This window comes from Bos mutus, chromosome 3 (assembly GCF_027580195.1).
Source record: "Bos mutus isolate GX-2022 chromosome 3, NWIPB_WYAK_1.1, whole genome shotgun sequence".
In the NCBI taxonomy this organism is placed as follows: Eukaryota; Metazoa; Chordata; class Mammalia; order Artiodactyla; family Bovidae; genus Bos; species Bos mutus.
Genome location: NC_091619.1, coordinates 48,360,216 through 48,382,971, shown reverse-complemented (window position 1 = coordinate 48,382,971; position 22,756 = coordinate 48,360,216). Strand labels below are relative to the sequence as shown.

The following is a 22,756-nucleotide window of genomic DNA, read 5'->3' as shown; positions in this document are numbered from 1 at the left end:
GGTCAGGTGGTGTGGAGAAAAATTGGGCCCTTTCTGATGACCAATGCGGCTTCCCTGGTGGTTAAAGCGTCTGCCTGCAATGCGGGAGACCCAGGTTCAATCCTTGGGTTAGGAAGATCCCTTGGAGAAGGAAATGGCAACCCACTCCAGTGTTCTTGCCTGGAGAATCCCATGGATGGAGGAGCCTGGCGGGCTACAGTCCACGGGGTCGCAAAGAGTCAGACACGAGTGAGTGACTTCACTTTCACTTTTGATGACCAATGCCGGCTGCAGCTGTTGCAGTTTTTGGTTCATCTCATTGATTTGCTGAGCTTCCTTCTCAGATGTAATGGTTTCACTGGGATTCAGAAAGTTGTTACGGAACAGACTGGCAGCAGACCACCAAACAGTGACCATGACCGTTTTTTGGTGCAAGTCTGGCTTTGGGAAATGCTTTGGAGTTTCTATTCGGTCCAACCGCTGAGCTGGTTGTTGTCAGCTGTTGTATATAATCCACTTTTTGTCGTGCGTCACAATCAGATTGAGAAATGGTTCATGGTGGTTGCATAGAGTAAGAGAAGATGACACTTCAAAATGACAGTTTTTTAAATTTGTGGTCAGTTCATGAGGTATCCACTTATCAAGTTTTTTCATCTTTCCAGTTTGTTTCAAGTGCGGAACCACCATAGCATGAGTTATTTGGCAACTTCCCATGTAGTTGTAAGAGGAGCTTCAAAGATGCTCTCAGATGATTGTCGTCAACTTTGAATGGCCGGCCACTATGCTCCTCATCTTCAAGGCTCTCATCTCCTTTGCAAAACTTCTTGAACCACCACTGCATTGTACAGTCATTCAAAGTTCCTGGGCCAAATACATTGTTGATGTTGCAAGTTGTCTCTGCTTTTGACCCATTTTGAACTCGAATAAGAAAATCATTTGAATTTGCTTTTTTTCTAACATCATTTCCATAGTCTAAAATAAATATAATGCACAGCGTCTTGCCAACTTTTCTTTCTTGGCAGCTAGATAACACGCTCAAGGACTCCTCACTGCCTGAGAGACAAGTCCAGTATTAACCTAGGGCACATCACTTGTAATTGACGGTGGGGCTAGCCCAGCACTCAGTTCTCTGAACTCTTCTCTCCAAGATCCCCCAAGGGTCAGCCTGCAGCCCCCAGGCTCTCAAAATCTTCTGTCTTAAGAATCTCATCTCTTCTGACCTAGTCAATCACCCTTTCTGTGTGGACCAAGTCCTCATCTAAGCTTTCAGGACTAACTTCGCTCCCTAACTCGAGAGCTGTTGCTGGACACTGGCCCTTTGCAAGCCCAAAGTCGCACCTCAGATGGAGCAACTGGTTTTCCTCCAAAGTCTACCCACTCTGGTCCCTCCTTTGGTATCTGACTTGCCCGTCTCCACCTCCCCACAAGCAGAGGTGTCAGGAAGCCTGGTTCTGAGCCTCCTGACTTTCCTCGCTACTCCATCTGCATAGCCTGATCCTTCATAGCTCACTAGCTGCCTTCCTGCTCCTCTCCCCTCTCACCCTTCTTGCACATCACCATTCCGTCTTGTTCTTAGGACACTCCATTCCCCATGTTAAGTCTTTGAGGCACCTCAAAGTCTGGCACGAAAGCCTCCCTGATCTGGTGGGGTCAGCTCCCTAAACCTCCCTCTGTCAGCCCCCTGCGTGGACACACCCTTTGTTCCAGTTCCTCCAGTTTCCACACTCTGAGCCACGCTTGCCCTTTTCTAACTCTGCAACTCAGGCTCTGTCTGAGCCCCCTCCCTCCAGGGGGACACCCTCCCCTCTGCAGCATCTATCCAAATGTCCCCTAGCTTTCAGACCAGCCGGAATCCGTACCTCCTTCACAAGGTCTCTCCTGGTCAGCCTTCCCCTTCCTCAGCAACAGCACCATTTTTTTTTTTTTTTTTTGGCACCAACTCAACTGGCAACTGAGCTTCCCAAGTAGCACTAGTAATAAAGAACCCACCTGCCTCAGGAGACCTAAGACACGCAGGCTCGATCCTGGATTGGAAAGATCCCCTGGAGGAGGGCATGGCAACCCACTCCAGTATTCTTGCCTGGAGAATCCCGTGGACAGAGCAACCTGAAGGGCCAGTCCATGGGGTCATAAAGAGCTGGACACGACTGAAGCGACAGCACAACTGGGAACTGTGCAATGCCTTGTGTCAGCGATTCCAGCGCCACTTGGAGTTCCACTAACATCTTTCATTGTTCCTCTGCTCCTATGGAAGCTCGCCTGCTGAGCAGAGCTGGGCCCTGGCCAGGTGAGTGCCCCCATGGTCCCAACACCACCCGAGGAGGCCCTGACTCACCTGAGGAGGTTGCCCCTGGGCAAGCCCTGCTCTCGGGCCTGGGTTCCGCCCACAGTGAGGCTCAGCCTCTTGGCCGCGTCCGGCCTCCCCTCAGTGAGGCTGCCCTCGTGGGCCCGGTCTGGGGAGGAGGCTCCGTAGCGCTCCTCCAGGCAACGCAGGGGCACCGTCCTGTTGACGGGCTGGAAGATGATGGCTCCGCTCTGCTGCGAGATGGGCCGCCGGTTGCCCACATAGCAGCGTACCAGGCCAGGGATGGAGTCGAAGCTCTCCATCTCAAACTGGTACTGCACGCGGCTGTAGGCCTCGCTGAGCCGCACCACCGTCCGGCGGATCTTGAAGTGCTGAGGGAGGTTCTTCCACTGGCAGGTCAGGACGAAGTCTCCCGGGCTGGACAGAGAATCACGAACCAGGAAGTCACCATCTCGCTGCATGAGGTTTTCTGACACCTTTGGGACAGAACGGCGAGTGAGGAACAGGCAAGGCAAGCTTAGCTGCACTACGGACAAGACTATAACGTCTCCTCTTCCTCGGTCGGCTCTTTATTTTGTCAAATTCTGAGAAGATTCATTCACTTATGAACCATTTGTTGATCACCTACTGTGTGGCATCACTGACTCAATGGACATGAGTTTGAACAAGCTCGGGGAGATGGTGAAGGACAGGTAAGCTTGGCGTGCTGCAGTCTATGGGGTTGCAGGGTCGGACATGACTGAACAGCAACACTGTGTGCCAAGTACTGCTGTAGGCACTGCATTTATATAGTGAATGAAGCTGAGCCTCCACTGGCTCAGAGCTTCTGTTTTCACTGGAGAGCTTCTATTCTAGTAGGACAAAAAAGGAACAGGTATGCCATGTCAGATGTTGTAAAGTTAAGGAAAAAGGAAATTGGGATGGGGGCTGACCTTTTAAATATGGTGGTTAGGAGGGTATCAGGAGAAGATGACATCTATGCAGACCTGAAGGATGTGAAGTGATAAAACTAAATTTGTGTCTGGTGGGTCTGATTCTTTCTCTCCCTGCAACACCTGGAGGAGGATGTTGGTTGTCATCTATGGGTCATCCTCAGAGCCCTCTCCAAAGGAACCCCTCTCCAGGCCTGGTGGGTGGGGAGGAGGAGGGTCTGCATGCAGGTGGAAGCCAGGGACAGTAGAACTAGACCTCTGAGGGTGGCTCTGGGCACAACGATTATTCTGTGGGCCTGGAACAAAGTGGCCAGTCTCTCATCCCACAGAGTTATTGGGAAGGTTATATATTTGCATACATAATATACGAGGCATCCCTGGTGGCTCAGTTGGTAAAGAATCTGCCTGCAATTCAGGAGACCTAGGTTTGATCCCTGGGTTGGGAAGATCCCCTTGAGGAGAGCATGGCTACCCACTCCAGTATTCTTGCCTGGAGAATCCCCACAGACAGAGAAGCCTGGCAGGCTACAGTCCATGGCTTCGCAAAGAGTTGGATACGACTTAGCAACTAAACCACTGCCACATAATATACACAAAGCACTAGCACAGTGACTGAACATAGTAGATGTTTAAAAAAATCATTAGCTATAAGGATACTGAAGTTGGTAACAAAAGGAGAATTTAAACTGTGTCATAGAATGGTTGTTCCCATAGCTAGTCTGCCTGGGTTTGCATTCTGGCTCTTCTGTGAGACAAGTTACGTGTACAAGTTACACTCCATTACATCATCTGTAAACCAGGATAATATCTCCTACAGAGTAGCTATAAAAATTTAAAGAAGTAAAGTGTTAACTATGTATGTGTTAGTCAGAGTCGTGTCTGCCTCTTTGCAATCCCATGGACGATATAGCCTGCCAGGCTCCTCTGTCCATGGGATTCTCTAGTTAAGAATGCTGGGGTGAGTAACCATTCCCTTCTCCAGGAGATCTTCCCAATGCAGGGATCGAACTCAGGTCTCCTGCATCGCAGGTGGCTTCTTTACCATCTGAGCCACCAGCGAAGCCCTTCAGAGTTAACTACAACGATCATTATTATCGTTACAGTCTTTAGATATACAATCTAGATGATGTATAGCTGAAAATTTATCCTCATGGCAAGTGGGAAACAAATTTTATGATTATGATAAGGAGAATGATGGTGATGACAGATATCAGATTTATAAACTTTGACAAGTTTTCCAGGACCTGCCAACATTTGATCAGCTAGCTCAGAATAGTATGTTACCATGGTTACCTTAAAATTGCATCTTAGCCTTAAAAATGTTTTCACACAGAAATTCCACTTCTTGGAATTGAGCCTGAGGAAATGATGATAGTGATGAACACAGTAGTTATCTTAAAGGGTGTTGGGAGAGTGCCCAATACAGAGCGGAGCAAACATACAATGGATGCAGACAATGGGGGCTGGCTGAGAACAACATTTCATAGCAGGAGAAAATTCCCAGGTTACATCATTACGGGAAGAAAGTGGGCTGCTAAGTTATAGGCAAAATGAGCTCAAGCTTGATTTGGAAAAGTCTGGCAGGATTTATATCAAAATATTCATAGTGGTTATCTCCAGAAGGGAGAATTATGGGTGAGAGTTTAATTTGCTCCTTTTTTAATTCTATTTTCTATCATCAATTTTAAGCTCAAAGAAGAAAAACAAAGTTGAAATAAGAATTATTTCTTTGATGGTGCTGAGAATCTGCTACATTAAAAACAAAACAAACCCATTCACAATATGATGTCCCTCCCCCACCCCCCCTTTCCTGTCCTGTGGTCCTGAGTGACTGACTGGTTGGATCATGTTACAATAAAAACTCAAGGAAAATTCTATACCTCAATTCTGCACTTATTTTTCAATTTCTATACTATTAAATACAAAAACATTATTCATGGCTATGACCCAAAGGACAATCACACAAAGTATATTCTGGCCATGAGTCTGTCTGGCCATGTCTGTGGTCGCTGGTATAATTCCTCTTCCCTATTTCTGGGCCAGGGGCTGGATAGGGCAAGGGTAGAGAATGAATAATTGCCGGCCCCACTAGGGCACAGGCGGCCTATTTCTCTGGGTTACCTGCCCTGATGATACCCTCTTTTCACCTGAAATTAAACCACGGCCTTAAGAAGGAAGCAGGCTCCACAGGGTATGAGGCTGCAGGCAGCTGGCCAAGAGTTCAATTAGCTGAACCACAGCCCGCCCTCATACTCCCCGAGGTGCCACCCTGCATGGCTGCCTCCCGCTGGGCCCGTGTTTACAGACCACAGAACACCTGCTTTTCCTTCATCCCCTCACTGGCCACAGGCAAATGGACTTTGAATTCCTGACCTTAGCTCTTCCCAAGATCTCCTTAGAAATGGGCCTACGTTAAGTCACCGCAAGCCACTTCATATTATTTCATTTGGGCTGAACTGGAGCTTGCTCCTAATGGCCCTGGGCACATGACCCTGTGTGCGGGCGGGTACCTGTCGGGGGATGCGGCCGTGGTACCAGGCGTGGCTGCGCAGGTCCTCACTGCTCAGCAGCAACTCCTCCTCCAGCTCCTTCTTCAGCCTCTCGGGGGTCCTGTCCATGACGTGCCTTTCCTTGGAGAACTGCAACACAGGGACCCCAGTCACCAGTGACCTTCCCACCCTGCTCAGACTGGCGAGCCCAGGCCAGCCACCCGGAGAAGACGGCCTTGCAGTCAGCTGCTTTGCTATCAAAGCGGTATATGCCCAAAGCCCCGGTCAGGTAGGGGAGCCTGGATAATGATTACAATTAGCTGTGACCTTTCATTTCTCTGGCTGCAAGTGTGCAGTAAAATTTTCACCTGCACACAGGGATTATGACAGCAGAGTTAGCCAAACTGTTCCTTTTATCCGTCTGCTCGTGTAGCAGCTGAAAACGTGGGGAGCAGGGTGGGGGGCACCAGGGAGAGAGATGTGTGGGGCATGAGGAATATCGAAGTTGCCTAGGGAGCTTCCTCGTTCTCCTTCTGAACTGTCCTGACACACAGCTGGGAAGGCCACGGTCCCCACCTGGACCTGGAGGGACAATACTGTCCAAAGCGCTGCCTTGAGGACCTGAATTTTTTGCTACTGGCCAACTCCAGAGCAATTGGACAGGGTAATGTCTCCTGCATCTACTAACAGAAGTCTTGAGTTTGTGTTTTGTATGTAATTTTAATTTCATTTTTCTAATATTTCATTTTTTTTATAACAGACTGGAAATTGAAACTTAAAGAACTGGCTCTTCCCTTCAGGCAGTTTGAGAATCACTGTATCTAGGTCTTTGCCCATTGGCCGGGACAGGAGTTCTGGGTGGGTAGCACTCACTGGGGTTTAATTTAGAACCCACGCCCACTTACAACATATAAACTGAACTTGGACACCTGCCTGGCTCCTAGCAAAACCAGGCTCAGGGACTATGGCTGAAGGTCATACAAGAAGGAAAAGGTCATGTCCTTGTATTTTCTCAATTTCCCCAGGTTGGCCTCAAAAGCCTGTAGGACTCACAAAATATCCTCATCACTCTGCCCTGCACCTTAGCAAGGAAAGAGCCCCCAAACTGCCTTCAATCGAGGAAAAGACCTGGGGGCTTCCCCGGTGGCTCAGTGGTAAAGAATCCACCTGCCAATTCAGGAGACACAGGTTTGATCCCTGATCCAGAAGTTCCCACAGGCCGCAGAGCAACTAAGCCCACGTTCCACAACTACTGAGCTAGAGCTCTAGAGCCTGGGACCTCAACTACTGAAGCCGGCGCAACCTAGAGTCTGTGCTCTGCAACGAGAGAAGCCATTGCAATGAGACGTCTGAGCACTGCCACTAGAGAAAAGCCCACACAGCAATGAAGACCTGGCAGAGCCAAAAGAAAATAAATAAATTTTTTTTTAAAAAAAGAAGAAAAAGACTTGGGATTTTACTGCTGGATTCTTATCCTCAACCCATGAGGGCACTGGCAGTAGAATGACTCCTGGGCCACTTTCGAGGTGAGGCTCTGGCTTACTAATTGTTTACTTCTCCCCCCTCCCCTTCCCCTCCACTCCTCACAGTGCAGGCCCTCGGGAATGTTTGATGGATGAGCTGAATTCCTATCAAAGTGATGCTGATGCTGGCTGCCCACGGCACCCGCAGGCATTAGCAGTGATGTCTGACACTGTTGGCTTCGATCATTAATTATGTACAGGTACATCTGAAGAGAGCTCCTGGGGAAGACTTGAGTACAGAATGTAGGCTGTCATCCAGGCCACGTGTGCCATTCATTTATTGTCTGTCTCACCTCCTGCTAGATAATCAGCTTCACGAGACCAGAGCCCATCTGCCTACCTTGCTGTTGCCCTCGAGAAGTGCATGAACACGTGGGCTACTCCCTACTCACTGAATGAACAGATAACCCAAGATGAGGAAGGTCTGTGACTTTTTCTTAGTTATGAAAGTTCGGTTTCCTCTCAAATTATCTGAAACCCTGTTATAGTTGGGTGTGTTGCCATACAGCTACAGGATGATATGCCTCAATCTCCCTCTCTTACTGGGAGGTGCAGCCACATGACTAAGTTCTGGCCAAAGAAGGATAAACTGCCACGCTGGTGGGACTTGCAAGCTGAGATGTGATGGCTGGAGCTGCAACACCATCCTGGAGCATGAGGAAGAAGCCAAGCCACAGGAATGGGGGTGGGGGGTTGGGCGGGCAGAAGGCCTGAACAAGCCCAGGTCCCTCACAGCAGTAAGGCCAACACCCCAGCCCCAGATTGCCCATTTCCAGGTCTTCCATGTAACCTCTCTTTTTTAAGCCTGTTATTTTCAGTGTTCCTCTCACTAGCAGCTGAGTTAAATCCTAGCTGATACTGTGACCCAGGCCTCTATTTAGCCACCCTGGCAATCTGTATGCCCAGCCTAAATCCCTTGTCCTGAGCCCTGAAAATGCAGCAACCAGCAGGTCCCATCCTCTGTATAACCCTCCACTGAAACTGCATTTGCCCTAAGCCCTGAAGCTATTGCCGTACTTCTGTTTGCATTCTCCTTGCTCCCTGCTACCCAACACCCAGGCCATGTCCCCCCACCCTCACCCTCTCTCTCTCTCTCTCTCGCATCTCATCAACATCAAAGTTGTTTTTAACATTTATACATGACAATCTTTTACTCTAGGTTTTGAGATAATATTTTTCACACTTGTTACCGAAAATATAAAATCAGCTCTGTTATTTCTGTCCTTAGAGGAAAGTGCACAATTACTGCTCTCTTCCCCTATGGACTTGAGAGGCACTCTAGGGAGGTACCTAGAGAAGAGAGAAAAGATCAGAAAGACCGACCCTCTCAAATAATCTGGGACAGAAACCAGACTTCAAAAAATAAGCCCTTAAGCTCTTGCATAATTTGTGAAAAGTCAGGAGGTTACACAGTTGTCTAGACTTGTATTTTAAAAGAGGAGGAGGAGAAGGAAAAGGGAGGAAGATGGGGAGAGAGAGGGGAGAGGGGAGCGGGGGAGACAGAGCCACAGTGAGCAAGAACTGCAAAGGGCTCCTTATTTCAAGCTGCTGAGGGCTGGTTCTACCGCATTAAAAGGAGGCAGGTGGGCTGCTGGGAGCGTCTGCTTCAGCAGATGACATGGGCGGTGTCTCCCAAACAACTGAAGAGGCGAGTCAAAAGTCACCCACAGGTGACTGATCACCCTCATGATGAAATAGTGGTTATTTGGAGGGTTATTTGGAGTGGTTATTCCTTTTAGAACTTTCACTTGTAGTTTTAATCATATATATTAACACAACTTTTATTTTTCTCAAGTGCCTGTTTTATGAACTCTTGACCTTGGTGACTCTGATTTTGCCACTGTAGGTAAGTATTTTGATCAGCTAGCAACCCCATGGGTGGTGAGGGGTGACCATAGAAAGGTTGGCGAAATGTATCCATCTGACTGCACTGTGACTGCTACTTGTGCACCTTGAGGACCAGAAATGACCAGGAATGACCAGACCTGTGACACTTGGCAGAATTCAGACGGCTTCCCCCAAACAACGGAAACTTTGCTAATGGCGCACCCTTCCACTTAATTGCTCCCATCCGGCAGGCATTTGAAATTTCTTCTGAAATGCCGCCATCTTGGATAATTTGGGGGTCTTATGGGGCTTCCCTGGTGGCACAGAGGTTAAAGCGTCTGCCTGCAATGTGGGAGACCTGGGTTCCATCCCTGGGTCAGGAAGATCCCCTGGAGAAGGAAATGGCAACCCATTCCAGTATTCTTGCCTGGAGAATCCCATGGACGGAGGAGCTTGGTGGGCTACAGTCCATGGGTTGCAAAGAGTCGGACACGACTGAGTGACTTCACTTTCACTGGCTACAAAGTAAATTCTAGTGATTTAAGGTAACACAACAGTACCTCAGCAACGTTTTTTTTTTGTTTGTTTTGTTTTAATTGGAGGCTAATTACTGTATTGCAGTGGTTTTTGCCATACATTCACATGAGTCGGCCATGGGTGTACATGTGTCCCCCATCCTGAACCCCCCTGGTTTTTATCCCATTTGCATGGTCATCCATGTCCTCTGAAATTCTAATTGATACTACTAATGAATCCTCCCGGCCTTCCTTAAATTACCTTCTAAGGAGAGCCTAGAGGAGAGCAGCTCTCACTCATACACTGTTAGTTTATGCACAGCCGAGAATTCAGCATGAGAGACTGAATGAGGGACAGGTCCCAGCCCTCCGACAGCTTCCAATCTTGGGAAAATAGGGAGGACACAGCACATCTTCCATACCCGGTCGAGTCCCCATAGCCTTCTCCCCAGGCTGATCTCTTCACATATGTTTCCACACACATCTTCTGAATTCAATGTGCTTCAAAGACTGGCTGGACACAGTCATTCTCAATCTGCACTGGGCACCATGTACCCAGGCATGTGTAATTTCAGCTCTGCTCTCAGGTTACACTGGACAGAAGTGCACTGCTCACCAGCCCTTTGGACTTTACATCAACTGCCAGACAGAGACAGCACGGAAATAATTAGGAACAATCAGTCTCTCAAACAGATGCTATAGATGTTCCTAACGGCCACCTTATAGTTGTACAACTTTTTCTTCAGGCTCAAATTCTCCATTTGTCCTTAACTTTGAACTTCATTCCAAGAAGACAAGTCTGATTCCTTGTCTCTCAAGCCTCTTATCTTTAGGGGAGACCACAGACAAGGGACTTCGGTTTCTCTGCACCAGCACAGGCTCTGGCCACCCCGATCTCCTCCGCACACAGCAGGTGGGCCACAACTTCCAGAGGGAGGGAAGATGCTAGGCTTTGGATCAAGAACATTCTGCCCACGAGCCTTGACAGGTTCATTCTAGGGACCAATCCCACTCACAGCCCCCATAAAAGAAAGATGCAGTCTGGACATACATCTTCTACTCCACATCTTGCCTGAGTTGGATCTATCAGAGATTTCAGAGCAGTTGCTTTTTTTTAGGAGGGGGACAGAAGGGTGTAATAAAAAGTGCTGTGTACGTAAGTTAAGTAATAAGCATACCTTGATCAGGAAAGAAAAGGAAGGAAGGAAGGAAAGGAGGGAGGGCTTAGCAACTACTGTATCAGAATTACCACTCACATGGCTCCACTTCTAAAACTTCATCTGGTCCCAGTCGTTAGCATTGGGGTCTGAGATGAGAGGCAGGTAAGCTGATAACTATGGCAAAGAAAGGGATGGATGAGGTCCACAACTGTCCAACCACACTGAAGAGTAGCTGGAAAGTTCATTAATTACTATAATTGTTGCTTCTCACGGAAATCTGAGTCTAACTACTACTTTCCTATTGCTGGCATTTCCATAACTCTAATACCAACGAAAGTTACAGCACAGCCTTTAAGAGCTCAGGCCAGCCTGCCCGCTACATCCACAGGCCACTGTGCCACTCACCAGCTGTGTGGCTTAGGGCAAGTGACTTTACCTCTCTGCAGAGCTCCCGGTCTTTACAATGAGGATAATAATGTATGATGAGAGGTTAATAAGGATGAAATGGATCAATATCTGTGAAGCACTTATACCATGGTACACAGACGGCACTGTTAATGGTTTTTATAGACATATCAGAACACTATTCTGGTTAACTAGAATGGAAGGTTTACGTTTGAGATGTTTAAGGTCTGATGCACAGCCATGATGAAGTGGGTGGGCTGGTATTTGGGAGGAAAGCAGCCTGGTACTTGGCCACGTGTCCACTGTCTACTTCAGTCCTCTTAAGAACCTCACTGTCCACCTGCCCCAGGTGGTCCAGTTTTGTGGCCAGGACCGGTCCTGGCTTGCTGAGGTTGGCTCTGAAAATCACTCTAATCTGGAATGCACATCTCTGGAGCCTCACATGGCAGGCAAGTCTGGTCTTGACTTGCTGGAATAGCTGGAGCCCAGGAGATGCTTGGAAAACACATTCTGGAGGCACAGAGCCAGCTCCGCTGACGTGCTGGGAACCTCGATTAACGAGGAAACCTACATTTCAACAGTTCTCCGAGGAAGAAAAGCTGGTCCAGCTGCGGGAGGAACAGCTTGGGTCTTGAGAAGGCTGTGTGATGTGTGATCTTGCATTTCAAATCAGGCAGAACAATGGGACCCAGCCTCTCAGGAGGTTTGCGTTGTAAGTGTGCGTGTGGGGGTAGGGGGCGGGGGGTGGGTGGGGGAGGGAGGTGTGTGTACCACAAGCGCAATGGGTGGGAAAGGCCCAGAGCAGCTCATTTGTGCGCAGGAAACAGAGAGGATTAGAAAAAGATGGCATCTGCATTATAATTAATATTTATTTTACTCTCTCCCTGCCTGTAAGAAAAGCTTCCCAGTTCCCACAGAATTTTAAATTGTGCAAGGTCATGGAAAGACCATGTCCCCGGGCTGGGAGCTGTGTGTGGAAAGGAGAAGATTGTGAGGCGCCATCGTGGGGCCACTGACAGATAGCTCAACTGGTAAAGAATCCATCTGCAATGCAGGAGATTCCGGTTCAATTCCTGAGTCAGGAAGATCCCCTGGAGAAGGGCATGGCAACCCACTCCAGTATTCTTGCCTGGAGAATCCCCACGGAGAGAGGAGCCTGGTCAACTACAGTCCACGGGATTGCAAAGGTTCGGACACGACTGAGTGACTAAGCACAGCACAGGCTGCAGGTGGGCAGTGACAGCCTGGGGCCCACCCTCCCGAGGGCACAGTATCCTAGAAGCCAATACAGGGAATGGTGTAACACATCCTTGAGCACTGAAGACAGAGCACTGAATTCTCATCCCTGCCCCTCCGGCTCCTTAGTCTGGGGGAAATTACACCACCTGTTGATCCTTTGATTTTCCTCTGCGACATAAGGGCTCCCTATGGGATAGGGAGGAGGAAGGAGAGGATAGGATATCAGGGTTGGCCCTTGAGGGTAAAACTTGAGAAGAGGGAGAGTGCTTTGGGCATTTGAGCTAAGAGCACCTGGGCTTTATCAGATAGAGGTTCTGGTTGGGGTGGAGAGGGCTGAAGCAGGCAGAGACATCTGGTCACAACATTGCTTTTTTCCTCGCCAAGAGAGCTCTATCTTTTCTCTATGTGGTTCAGACCCACTTCCCTGGCCATTGCTGGCTGACCCAAGCTGGCCCAATCAGAGTTCTTCCTGGGATCTTTCTAAGTGAATTGAGTAAAAAAACACCCTGCTGCTGCTGAGTCACTTTAGTTGTGTCCGACTCTGTGCGACCCCATAGACGGCAGCCCACCAGGATGCCCCGTCCCTGGGATTCTCCAGGCAAGAACACTGGAGTGGGTTGCCATTTCCTTCTCCAATGCATGAAAGTGAAAAGTGAAAAGTGAAAGTGAAGTTGCTCAGTCATGTTCGACCCTCAGCGACCCCATGGACTGCAGCCTTCCAGGCTCCTCCATCTATGGGATTTTCCAGGCAAGAGTACTGGAGTGGGGTGCCATTGCCTGCTCTGGAAATATCATGAGACTGGAAGTACGGAGGTTGCTTCATTTTTTGACCCACAGTGTGGATGAGACTGGGCTGGGAGAATGAAATCATTGTGGGAAGAGAAGAGGAGCAAGAGATGGAAGTATCAAGTGGCATGCATGTCCCTAACCCCAGGGGATTGCATCAACTTGTCAACTCCCCTGTGACCTCAGTTAGTTTGCACTGGACTCCTGTCACTTGTGACCAGAGAAGTCCCGACCAGGAAGGTGGGGATAGGACAGATCAGACAGAGGGGCACTGCAGGCTGAGGGCTTAGACCTCCACACTCCAGACAGTGAGGGTTGTTGACAATTGCTGCCCGGGATGGCAACAGGTACAAAGAAAGAGATGCTTTTAGACAGATCAATCTGGCTGCAGTGAGCAGAAGGGAGTGGAAGGGGCTGGGGTTAGTGGCACAAGGCCAGTTCAGTCTTTTGAAAGGTGCTGATGATGCCCAAATCCCCATTTCCAGCCTTTAGAGCTGGTGCCGTGGTAGGATATTTACCAGAATCCACTTCAGAGCTCAGATGTCGATATGGATAAATGGAACTCATCTTCTCTGGAAAGCCTGCTCTTCTCCCCCTCCCCCAGACACTGGCACCTCCTCTGCCCTCATTACTCACACAAGAACCCTCAGAACTGGCTTCCACTGATCAAGCAATTCCTGATTTTCCCTCTCACTAAGGTCCATTCTAATCCCCATGAAAGTTACCCTGTCCTGTTTTCTCTAAACCTTTACAATCGCCTCCTGACAATTTCCCTACCTCCGTGGTCCAGTGGTCCAACCGCCGCCTACAAAGTCAGAGACTTCTGTAATTCCTGCTCAGGGACTTTAGTCAAGGGGTGCCCCACTAGGGCTCACACGAGTCACAGTCTCTCCCAACCCCTCTTCCCCGCAAACAAACGGGCTTCTTACATCTGGTCTGCACTCTCCCAGGGCTCAGACCTCATCCATAAGGGACACAGACATGCATCCTGCCCTCTCCTCCCAGATTCCTGAGCTATGAACACATTACATTTCTCACAGCCCTGTGAGCTACAGCACCACCCTGGCCGTATACTGATACCTCATATTGGGAGCCAGGTCTGAATTCGATAGAAGGCCCAGGTCATGAGAAGGTGCGGATACATAAGTGCAGACATCTTTGTGGGTCACCAGAAATAAGCGGCAGAGGCTTCACTGATGGAGAGAATGCACAAGGGCCCTGCTAATTATGCGGCGGAATCCATGAAAGTGTTAGTAGCTCGGTTGTGTCCAGCTCTTTGCGACCTCATGGACTATAGCCTGCCGGGCTCCTCTGTCTATGGAATTCTCCAGACATGAATACTGGAGTGGGTTGCCATTCCCTTCTCCAGGAGATCTTCCCGACCCAGGGATCGAACCCAGGTCTCCTGCAACACTGGCAGATTCTTTACCACTGAGCCACCAAGGAAGCCCTTAAGTCAGCAGATTTGGGGCATTAAAGTTTTTTGGACTATATTTAAAGGGTCCACATGTTCCAAAGGGTCACGGTATTCTACAAATAAAATCCAAAGGCCAGAGATGCCCTTCTCCATCTGGCCGTGAGCTCCCTTTCTGAGGTGCACTGACCAGGGCCCTGGTCACTGGGACCTTCCCCAACTTCCCAGACACACAGTCTCGTACATCCCTCCTCCATACTCTCAGCCTGTGGTCCACAAACAGCAACCCCTCTGTAAGTGCCACTGTGCAGCCTGGTTGGAGCCCAGGCTGGTGAATGGGGAGAGGCTAGAAGAGAGACGGACAAGGAGGCTGGGCCTTGAAAGCCACATTGAATTAGTCTGATTACATCAAAGGGGGCAGGGGGTCCACTGTCACATACTGCACAGGGGGGCCAAGGCTCTCTGCCAGGCATGAGCTCCGGGGGCCAGAGGCCATGGCTCACTAGTCTGTGGCTCCCAGAGCCTAGCCTGTGACTGGCACACAGCGTGTGTCCAGTAGCCACTTATTGACTGGAACCCTGCTTGCCTTCTTGCCCTCCATGTGGCAGCTTCCTTGTCACTGGGCGGGGAGAAAAAGAGAGAGTCTGAAGGCCGGTCAAGAACAGGTGACGAAAAACAGGCATAGGTCAATGGAACGCAATAGAGAGCCCAGAAATGAACCCACACTTTTACGGGCAATTCATCAATGACAATGGGGGCAAGAATACACAGTGGGGGAGAATCAACCTCTTCAATAAACGGTGTTGGGAAAACTGCACTTACGTGTAAAAGAATCAAATGAGACTCCTTTCTCACACCACATACAAAAATAAACTCAAAATGGATTAAGGACTTAAATGTGAGACCTGAAACTATAAAAAACTTCTAGAAGAAAACATAGACAGTGCACTCTTTGACATCAGTCTTCATAATTTTTTCCTCCTCAGGCAAGGCAAACAAAAGCAAAACCAATGGGACTGCATCAAACTAGAAATCTTCTGCACAATGATGGAAACTATTAACAAAATGAAAAGGTCTCCTGCTAAATAGATATTTGAAAACAATATATCTGATAAGGGGTTAATATTTTAAATATACAGAGAGTTCATACAACTCAAGAGCAAAAAACCAAACAACCTGACTTTTTAAAATGGGTAGAGGATTGAGATAAATATTTTTCCAAATAAGACCTAATAGATGGCCAACAGGCACGTGAAAAGATGCTTACCATCACAAATCATCAGGGAAATGTAAGCCAAAACCACAATGAGACATCACCTCACACCAATCAGAATGGCTATTATCAAAATGACAACAGATAATACAAGTTGGAGAAAAGGGATTCCTGGTGCACTATTGATGGAATGTAAATGGGTACAGAAGCTGTGGAAAACAGTACAGAGATTCCTCAAAAAATTTAAAACACAACTACCATAAGATTCAGCAATTCCACTCCTGGATATTTATCTGAAGACAACAAAAACACTGACTAGAAAAAAACTATGCACCGCTGTGTTCACTGCAGTGTTACTTACCATAGCCGAGATACGGAAGCAATCTAAGTGCCCATCAATAGACGAATCGATAAAGAAGACTTGGCATATACACACAATGGAATATAACTCGGCCATAAAAAAAAAAAAGAAACCTCGCCATTCGTGACAACGTGAATGGACCCAGAGGGTATCATGCTAAGTGAAATAAGTCAGGAAAAGACAAATACCATAGAATTTCAGTTATATGTGGAATCTAAAAAACAAAACAAGGGACAAACATAACAAAACAGAAACAGACTCAGAGATACAGAGAACAAACATAAGGGAGTGGGGTTGGGGGAGGAGATAAATAGGTGAGGAAGATTAAGAAGTACAAACTTCCACTTGCAAAATAAATGAGTCAGGGGATGAAGTGTACAGTGGGGGGAATACAGTCAAGAATTATGCAATGTATCTGTGTGCTGACAGATGGTAACTAAACTTATCATGGTAATCATGTGAATGTACGGAAATATCAAATCATTACGCTACATAACCGGAATTAACATAGTGTTATATACATCAACAGTACTTCAAAAACAAACAAACTCATAGGAAAAAAAGATCAAATTTGTAGTTACCAGAGGCCAGCGTCGGGGGAGGGAGAATTGGATGAAGGCAATCAAAAAGTTCAAGGTGAATAAGTTCCAGGGACATATGTACAACATGATAAATTAACACTGGTTCAATGTCATTGCCTGGGAAATCCCATGGAGAGAGGAGCCTGGCGGGCTGTCCCTGGGGTTGCAAAGAGTTGGACACGACTGAGTGACTGAACACATACGCGTGTATGTTACAAATGTTAACACGTATGTTAAGAGAGTAAATCCTGAGTTCTCATCACAAGGAAAACAAATACATTTTTTCTATTTTTTATCTACACAAGATGATAGATGTTCACTAAACTTACTGTGATAATCATTTCATGATGTATGTAAGTCAAATCATTATGCTGTACACTTTATATAGTTCTGTATGTCAATTATATCTCAATAAAACTGGAAGAAAAAAAAAGAACAGATGATCTTGGCCACCTTTCTAGACTTCTCTTTACTTACATCTGTCTACATCTGGGGGTTTTAGTACCCACTTCACTGGGCTACCTGACCTCATGTACCTGGCTTTTAAAAAAAAAACAAGGACCTGGCAGTGTGCCTAGCATATAGTATATACTCATATGGAACAATGTAGAATTTGAAGCCCCTTTAAAGATGCCTCTTAGCTACAAAAATAGAGTTGCTTCACCCACTAAAGAATTTTTTTTTAAAAGAATTATACAATCCATCAGAAGGTTTTAGAGATATCTGGTCTTTGAGAATTTAGCTCTAATGGAGTAAAAAAGCTAGGAGTTGAAACTACCAATTTCTACTCAGGTGTAGGTGTGTTTATTCTGCTCATTTCAGTTCCAAGTTAATAGTTGCTGGGTTTTTGAGTGCCACTAAATGCTTCCATCTGTGCAGAGTGACGCTGAGCACCTGTAAGAAGGCACCATCCCTCGGTGACATGTGTCTCCGTATGAACACACACATGCAGTTACTCCAGCCAGTCACACGTCCATAGCACCCAGGACAGGGAAGCAGCCTGAATGTGCAGGGAAGTTGTGTGTTTTGTGCGAGGGCTGAGGGGTCCTGGTACAGAGATGACATGTCCTGTGGGGCCCAGGCGGCTTAGTCATCAACATGTTTTTTTGTTGAATTTTTAAGATTGGGATGATTTTCCAGTCATTCATTCTATGATCAAGGTTGGGAATTGACTTAAGATAAAAAGGGAGGATGGACAGGAATGTGCACAAGAAAAGAGGAGCGAGGGAGTGAAGAGGGAGGGAGGGAGTTTCTGGGCTATTCTATCCTAGTTTAGAACATCAGGCCACAACAGCCAGAAAGCTATCAGGCTCCCAAACAAAAGTCTCTTTCTTCTGCACAGGGATGATTTTCTCAGCTGAGGGAGAGATCCACAACAGTCCAGGCTGCTCGTCAGGTTCAACCAAACAACTCCACAGGTCACGTTTCTCCAGAAGTCTCATCCAGAAATTACGATCACAAACAAAAGTATCAGTCTCACTGCAAGTAAAACTGGTCTCATTTCTGAGCAAAGACCATGTCCTCTGATGGGCTGGTGAGAAACCCCTCTGGGTATGCCATGCACTGTCCCTAAGCTGGCTGGAGCCAGGGCAACACAGGCGTCCAGGTAAACAGACCCTCATCTGAAATGCGCTGAACTCCTGCATGTGATGATGTGACGGCTGCACCATGCAGATCCCTAACAAACGCTAGACACACGAAGAGGTGGCGCTCCCCCACCTTGGAAAAACGACACTGTCGATCACCTTTACTGGAGGATTCTGAAGCCTCACCAAGGATTGTCTTATAAAGTAAATCCACCTAAAAATAAGATACTTTGGAGATTTCAGAAACTCAGCACCTGTGAACCACTGCTTTGGGCTGAATTTTAAGCAGTGAGCCAGTTTATAACCACATTCCAAACTATATCAAGGGCTTTCAGAGATCCAACTGGTATTTTTACCATTGAAAACCAGCATAAATTGATCATGAAGGCACGGAATGAATAAATCCCAATTACTTCTGCACTCTTAACCTTAACCACAGCCTGAAAAACAAAAACCCACTTCTCCAGCAGTTTCAGGCCCAACAATTTTTAGTACAAACCCTCAGCTGTTTCAATCCGAGGTAGAATGGAAAGAAACGGGATGGTGTTTGTGGCAATCCTAAGACCTTGAAATGAAACAATTCATATACTGGTTTCTGAGTCACCTTTGATTGACACTTGCTGGCTTTCATGGCTTGCCCAGAAATATTTTATTAGAATCCAAAGATAAGTGAAGAAAAGCTTAAATTACTAATCCAACTTTTCCCATTGGGGTGCTAGGTTAGACAAATACAATTTCTTACTCTAATAACTGACTAAAACCAAAGTCTCTACTTAAGAGAACACTTAATTTTGCAACTAAAAGTCCAAAGAGAAGAAATGTTAAATTCAAATTTTAAGTCTCCTATTTGGTAGGTAAAGCAAAGAGTGGCATGGGCAGTTGGGCATTTCGGCCTGGCCCAGCGCAGTGGTGGGCACACAGTGGTGGCCTGGCCAGTGGCTCAGGGACGTGTGCAACACAGGAACATATCTAAGGAGGGGCCCTTCATGCACAGCCATCGAAAATTTGTACACAACTGTTGCCCGGCAGATGGCAATAGAGTGTCTTGGGGAAGCGGCGCCTTATTCTAATTCACACAAAAGTATGCTACAAGCTAGGAGGGAAAGGCCCCGGGCTGTCCCAGGGGCCTCTCCGCCTGTTTGGTGTTGGGCTCTTGACAAATGGGGGTCTCTGGTCTCATTTGGATCCCTTGCCTCTGAGCCCACTCTTCTCAATCCTGAGATTAAAGCTCAGTGAAGCAGTCTTTGGGGGCAGCTTCCTAACCCACACATACTTCATTCCTATTGGCCAGAGTTCTGCAGAAACAATCAGGTAGTCTTAAGAACTTGGTAGTCACTGGAACACTGTGCCTTCAATGAAGCTCAAGGACTTCCCGAGTGTCCACTGTGCTCCTCCCAGGCTAGATTGGAAGGGAGACGCAGATGTGAGTAAGAAATACCCCATGGCCTGACCTGGGCTTACAGCCTCTCTGAGGAGACGAGACATCTGAAGGGAATGTACAGCAATAAATCACATGATGTTCTGCTGAAGTTCTCAGTGTTCTCTGTCTTATTAGAGGTCAGCGAGGGCCCCTGGATCCTTCTGAGAAAGGGATCAGTGGCAAAGAGATTTCTGAAACACTTCACTTAATTTGATGCTAATGTTCAAGTTCCTGGGTGATACAAATTTCTCTTTTCTAAAACCTAGAAAGAATCTAATCTTCAGCAAAGATTCTACAGATGGGTTTTGATGCTGTTTTCCCATTTTATAATTAAACCTGAGTAATTTATCACACTTTACATCAGATCCTCCAGTGCCATTAAAAACGGATTTGCAATTTGCTGTTAAATTAAGATGCCTTTATTTTTTTTCACTCTGGGTGATCTTCCTTTTCACAGACAAAGGATGAAACAGGGGTCATCAGATTCTTAACACAGAAAGGAAAATGCCAACAACACCCTCCCATCCCGCAGCCCCAGTCCAAGAGATTTCATTTTATTCATTATCAAACCTTATCAAAAGAGGCTCAGAAACCATGAATAAGAAACGTGAAGAGGATAGCTGTGGACCTCTGGGCTTATCAAGGTTCTGAGAAATTCCCACTAAAATTCTGCTTTCCATGTGTGTAAATGAAAAAGATTGCTTTCATTTTAATTTGTGCAGACTGGAGCCTTAAAGCAGCGTACCCACTAAGCAGGCAGCAGTAACTTAATCCTCCATTCCAAACTAATTACACTAGAATCATTCTGATTGGTACCCACGGCTCCCTTTGATGTTAAACTCCTGTTGCCTTTTATCCCCAATCATTCTCTGGGCAAGGTTCTCCCCCCACACCTTCCCATCCTGCTAGATCATGAAGCTATTGCTTTTGAAATTCAATTTCATTTTGATGAAACACCAAGGGATTGAAAATTATTTCTCACTGAAGGAGACTGATTTCGGTCTGAAAACGGCAGGAGGAATTCTAAGTGTGACAGAATGCAGCACATCCAACAAGAAAACAGCTCTTCCTTCCTTCAAAAGGTTACTCACAAGTGAAAGGACTCGCCCTATGCACTCACTACACTGTAAGAGCTCCACACCAGCCCCCACAACCCAGCCTAGTGGGTTTGCCCATCACGTTTCTCACCCTTTTGACAAAACATTATTTACTCAGGGGCTCACTCAGTGCTCAGCTCCAAGGGGGTCTCACCTTTCTCTGGTAATAGATACACTGAAACACGATGAGATTTTCAACAGGCCATTTGTTAACATCCGGCCCTGCTGAAAGCTGCGGCGGGTACCCTCGCCTCTAGATCAAATTTAGATGATTTCCTGGAGCAGACATCCAAGTAACCCCCGTGCGGCAGCCCTGTATTCTGGTTCCTCCTGGTGAAAAGTCGGATGTGCCCACACTTACAATGAAGGCTGGAGGTCCCTGGTTGCACTTAATCATTTATTGGGTCAGTGATATGAAGGGCGTCAAATAAAAGTCGAGTACCAGTTCCACTGATGAAAACCACCTCTAAACTGCTTTGCTGCCTTTAACCATGTCCTCAAGTGACTTCTGATAATAACCCCTTTCTCACAGGGTTGGCACACAGGCTAAATGAGACAATGCAAGTGAAATATTAATCGCTCAGTCTGGCAGTGAGGTTCCATTCAGTAAGAGTAGTGCTTTGTTAACATCTATGGAGAATGAAAAACAGACTTCCCTGGCTAAGGCAGACCCAGGATAAGGATTTGGAGACCAACTGACCAGAGGTCAGGATGCAGAGAGAGCCAAACCAGAAAGCTTACCACTGGTAATTCAAGCTTGTTAATTCAACATCTTAATTCAAATTATGGGTGACCTGGAACACAGCTGTACACCAAATGGATGCCCTATTTGCTCTTAAATAAGAATATCAGAAAATAAAAATCAATTCAAATACAATCCTTTACAAAAACAAACAAACCCCAAACCCAAATTCTATCCTTTCCTTACTTCACCTCAAATGAATGAGGCATTACTGAATAAACAAAATGCATTGTGACTGAAAGACACTAGGAGATGTAACTGGCAGAAAAGTGAGATATGCCAAACACATGGAGAAAAATTCAAAGACTCAGAAAGCCTTTCAGTGTGGGGTGTGGAATAAATGACTTTCCAAATTCTCTCTTTCCAAAATAGCACATGACTAACAACTGTCTCAAAAAGTGCATTATATATCAGAGCTAAGTATATAGTAGGTTTTCAGGAGAACTAAATGATTCATCACAAAATGGGTTTTGGCCAAGCATCAACATTATGGTTATGGTTTCCAATATACAAGTCACATGCATGCCACTTTAAAGGTATATATTTCTCTCAGAGGAATTCAAAGGTCTTGACACCCACATAACTCATCTAATAAGTTTTTTTTTTTTTTTTTTTAATACAAACACCATGTTAGATGTCATGGGCAGGATCAGGGAAACAGCAGCTGGACTTAGAGGGAGAAGACACCTGATACAATACAACTCATATCTCATGAATCATACAATGTCCTTGAAGTTAAAGAGGTAGCAAGAATAATTATATCTCACAAAAGAAAACATGACCAAGGCCGTGAATTTTCGTGACTCGCTTAGACTTTTGCAGTAAAGGATTGCCTGAAAACTAGAATCCAAGTCCCCCAAAATATACAAAGAACTAAACATGTTTAGTCTGTACAGAAAGGACGTGGGGAACATGAGGTATTGACATATACACAGGTTTGAGGTGTTCTCATCCCAATGACAGGTCACATATTCTTGGTTCAACTCCATAGAGAAATGAATCCAGACTCCCTCCTGTCTTATTTCTAGGTGTCTATTCATACCAACTAATTTGGCCTCAAATAGACATGCTGGAGGGGGAAAAGCACGCATCTGAAGGGTTTACACCATTTCACTGAAGAATAATAATAGCTGGATATTGCAGGGCACAGATTCTGACTCAACACAAGGAACAACTTTCTAG

The 22,756-nt window shown here is 46.6% G+C and overlaps 1 protein-coding gene across 7 annotated transcripts in view; it reads right to left on the bottom strand.

Annotated features, from left to right (window-relative positions):
- Positions 1-22,756, bottom strand: part of BCAR3 (BCAR3 adaptor protein, NSP family member) — a 221,552-nt gene that overhangs the window by 24,126 nt on the left and 174,670 nt on the right. For 6 of the 7 annotated variants that reach the window (XM_070367657.1, XM_070367658.1, XM_070367655.1 and 3 more), the window contains 2 exons: positions 5,727-5,855; positions 2,315-2,760 (listed from right to left, as the gene is read on the bottom strand). In XM_070367657.1, the coding sequence (XP_070223758.1) occupies positions 2,315-2,760; positions 5,727-5,855 (575 nt within the window). The remainder of the gene's footprint in view (positions 1-2,314; positions 2,761-5,726; positions 5,856-22,756) is intronic. The other variant, XM_070367659.1, reaches the window with a different exon arrangement.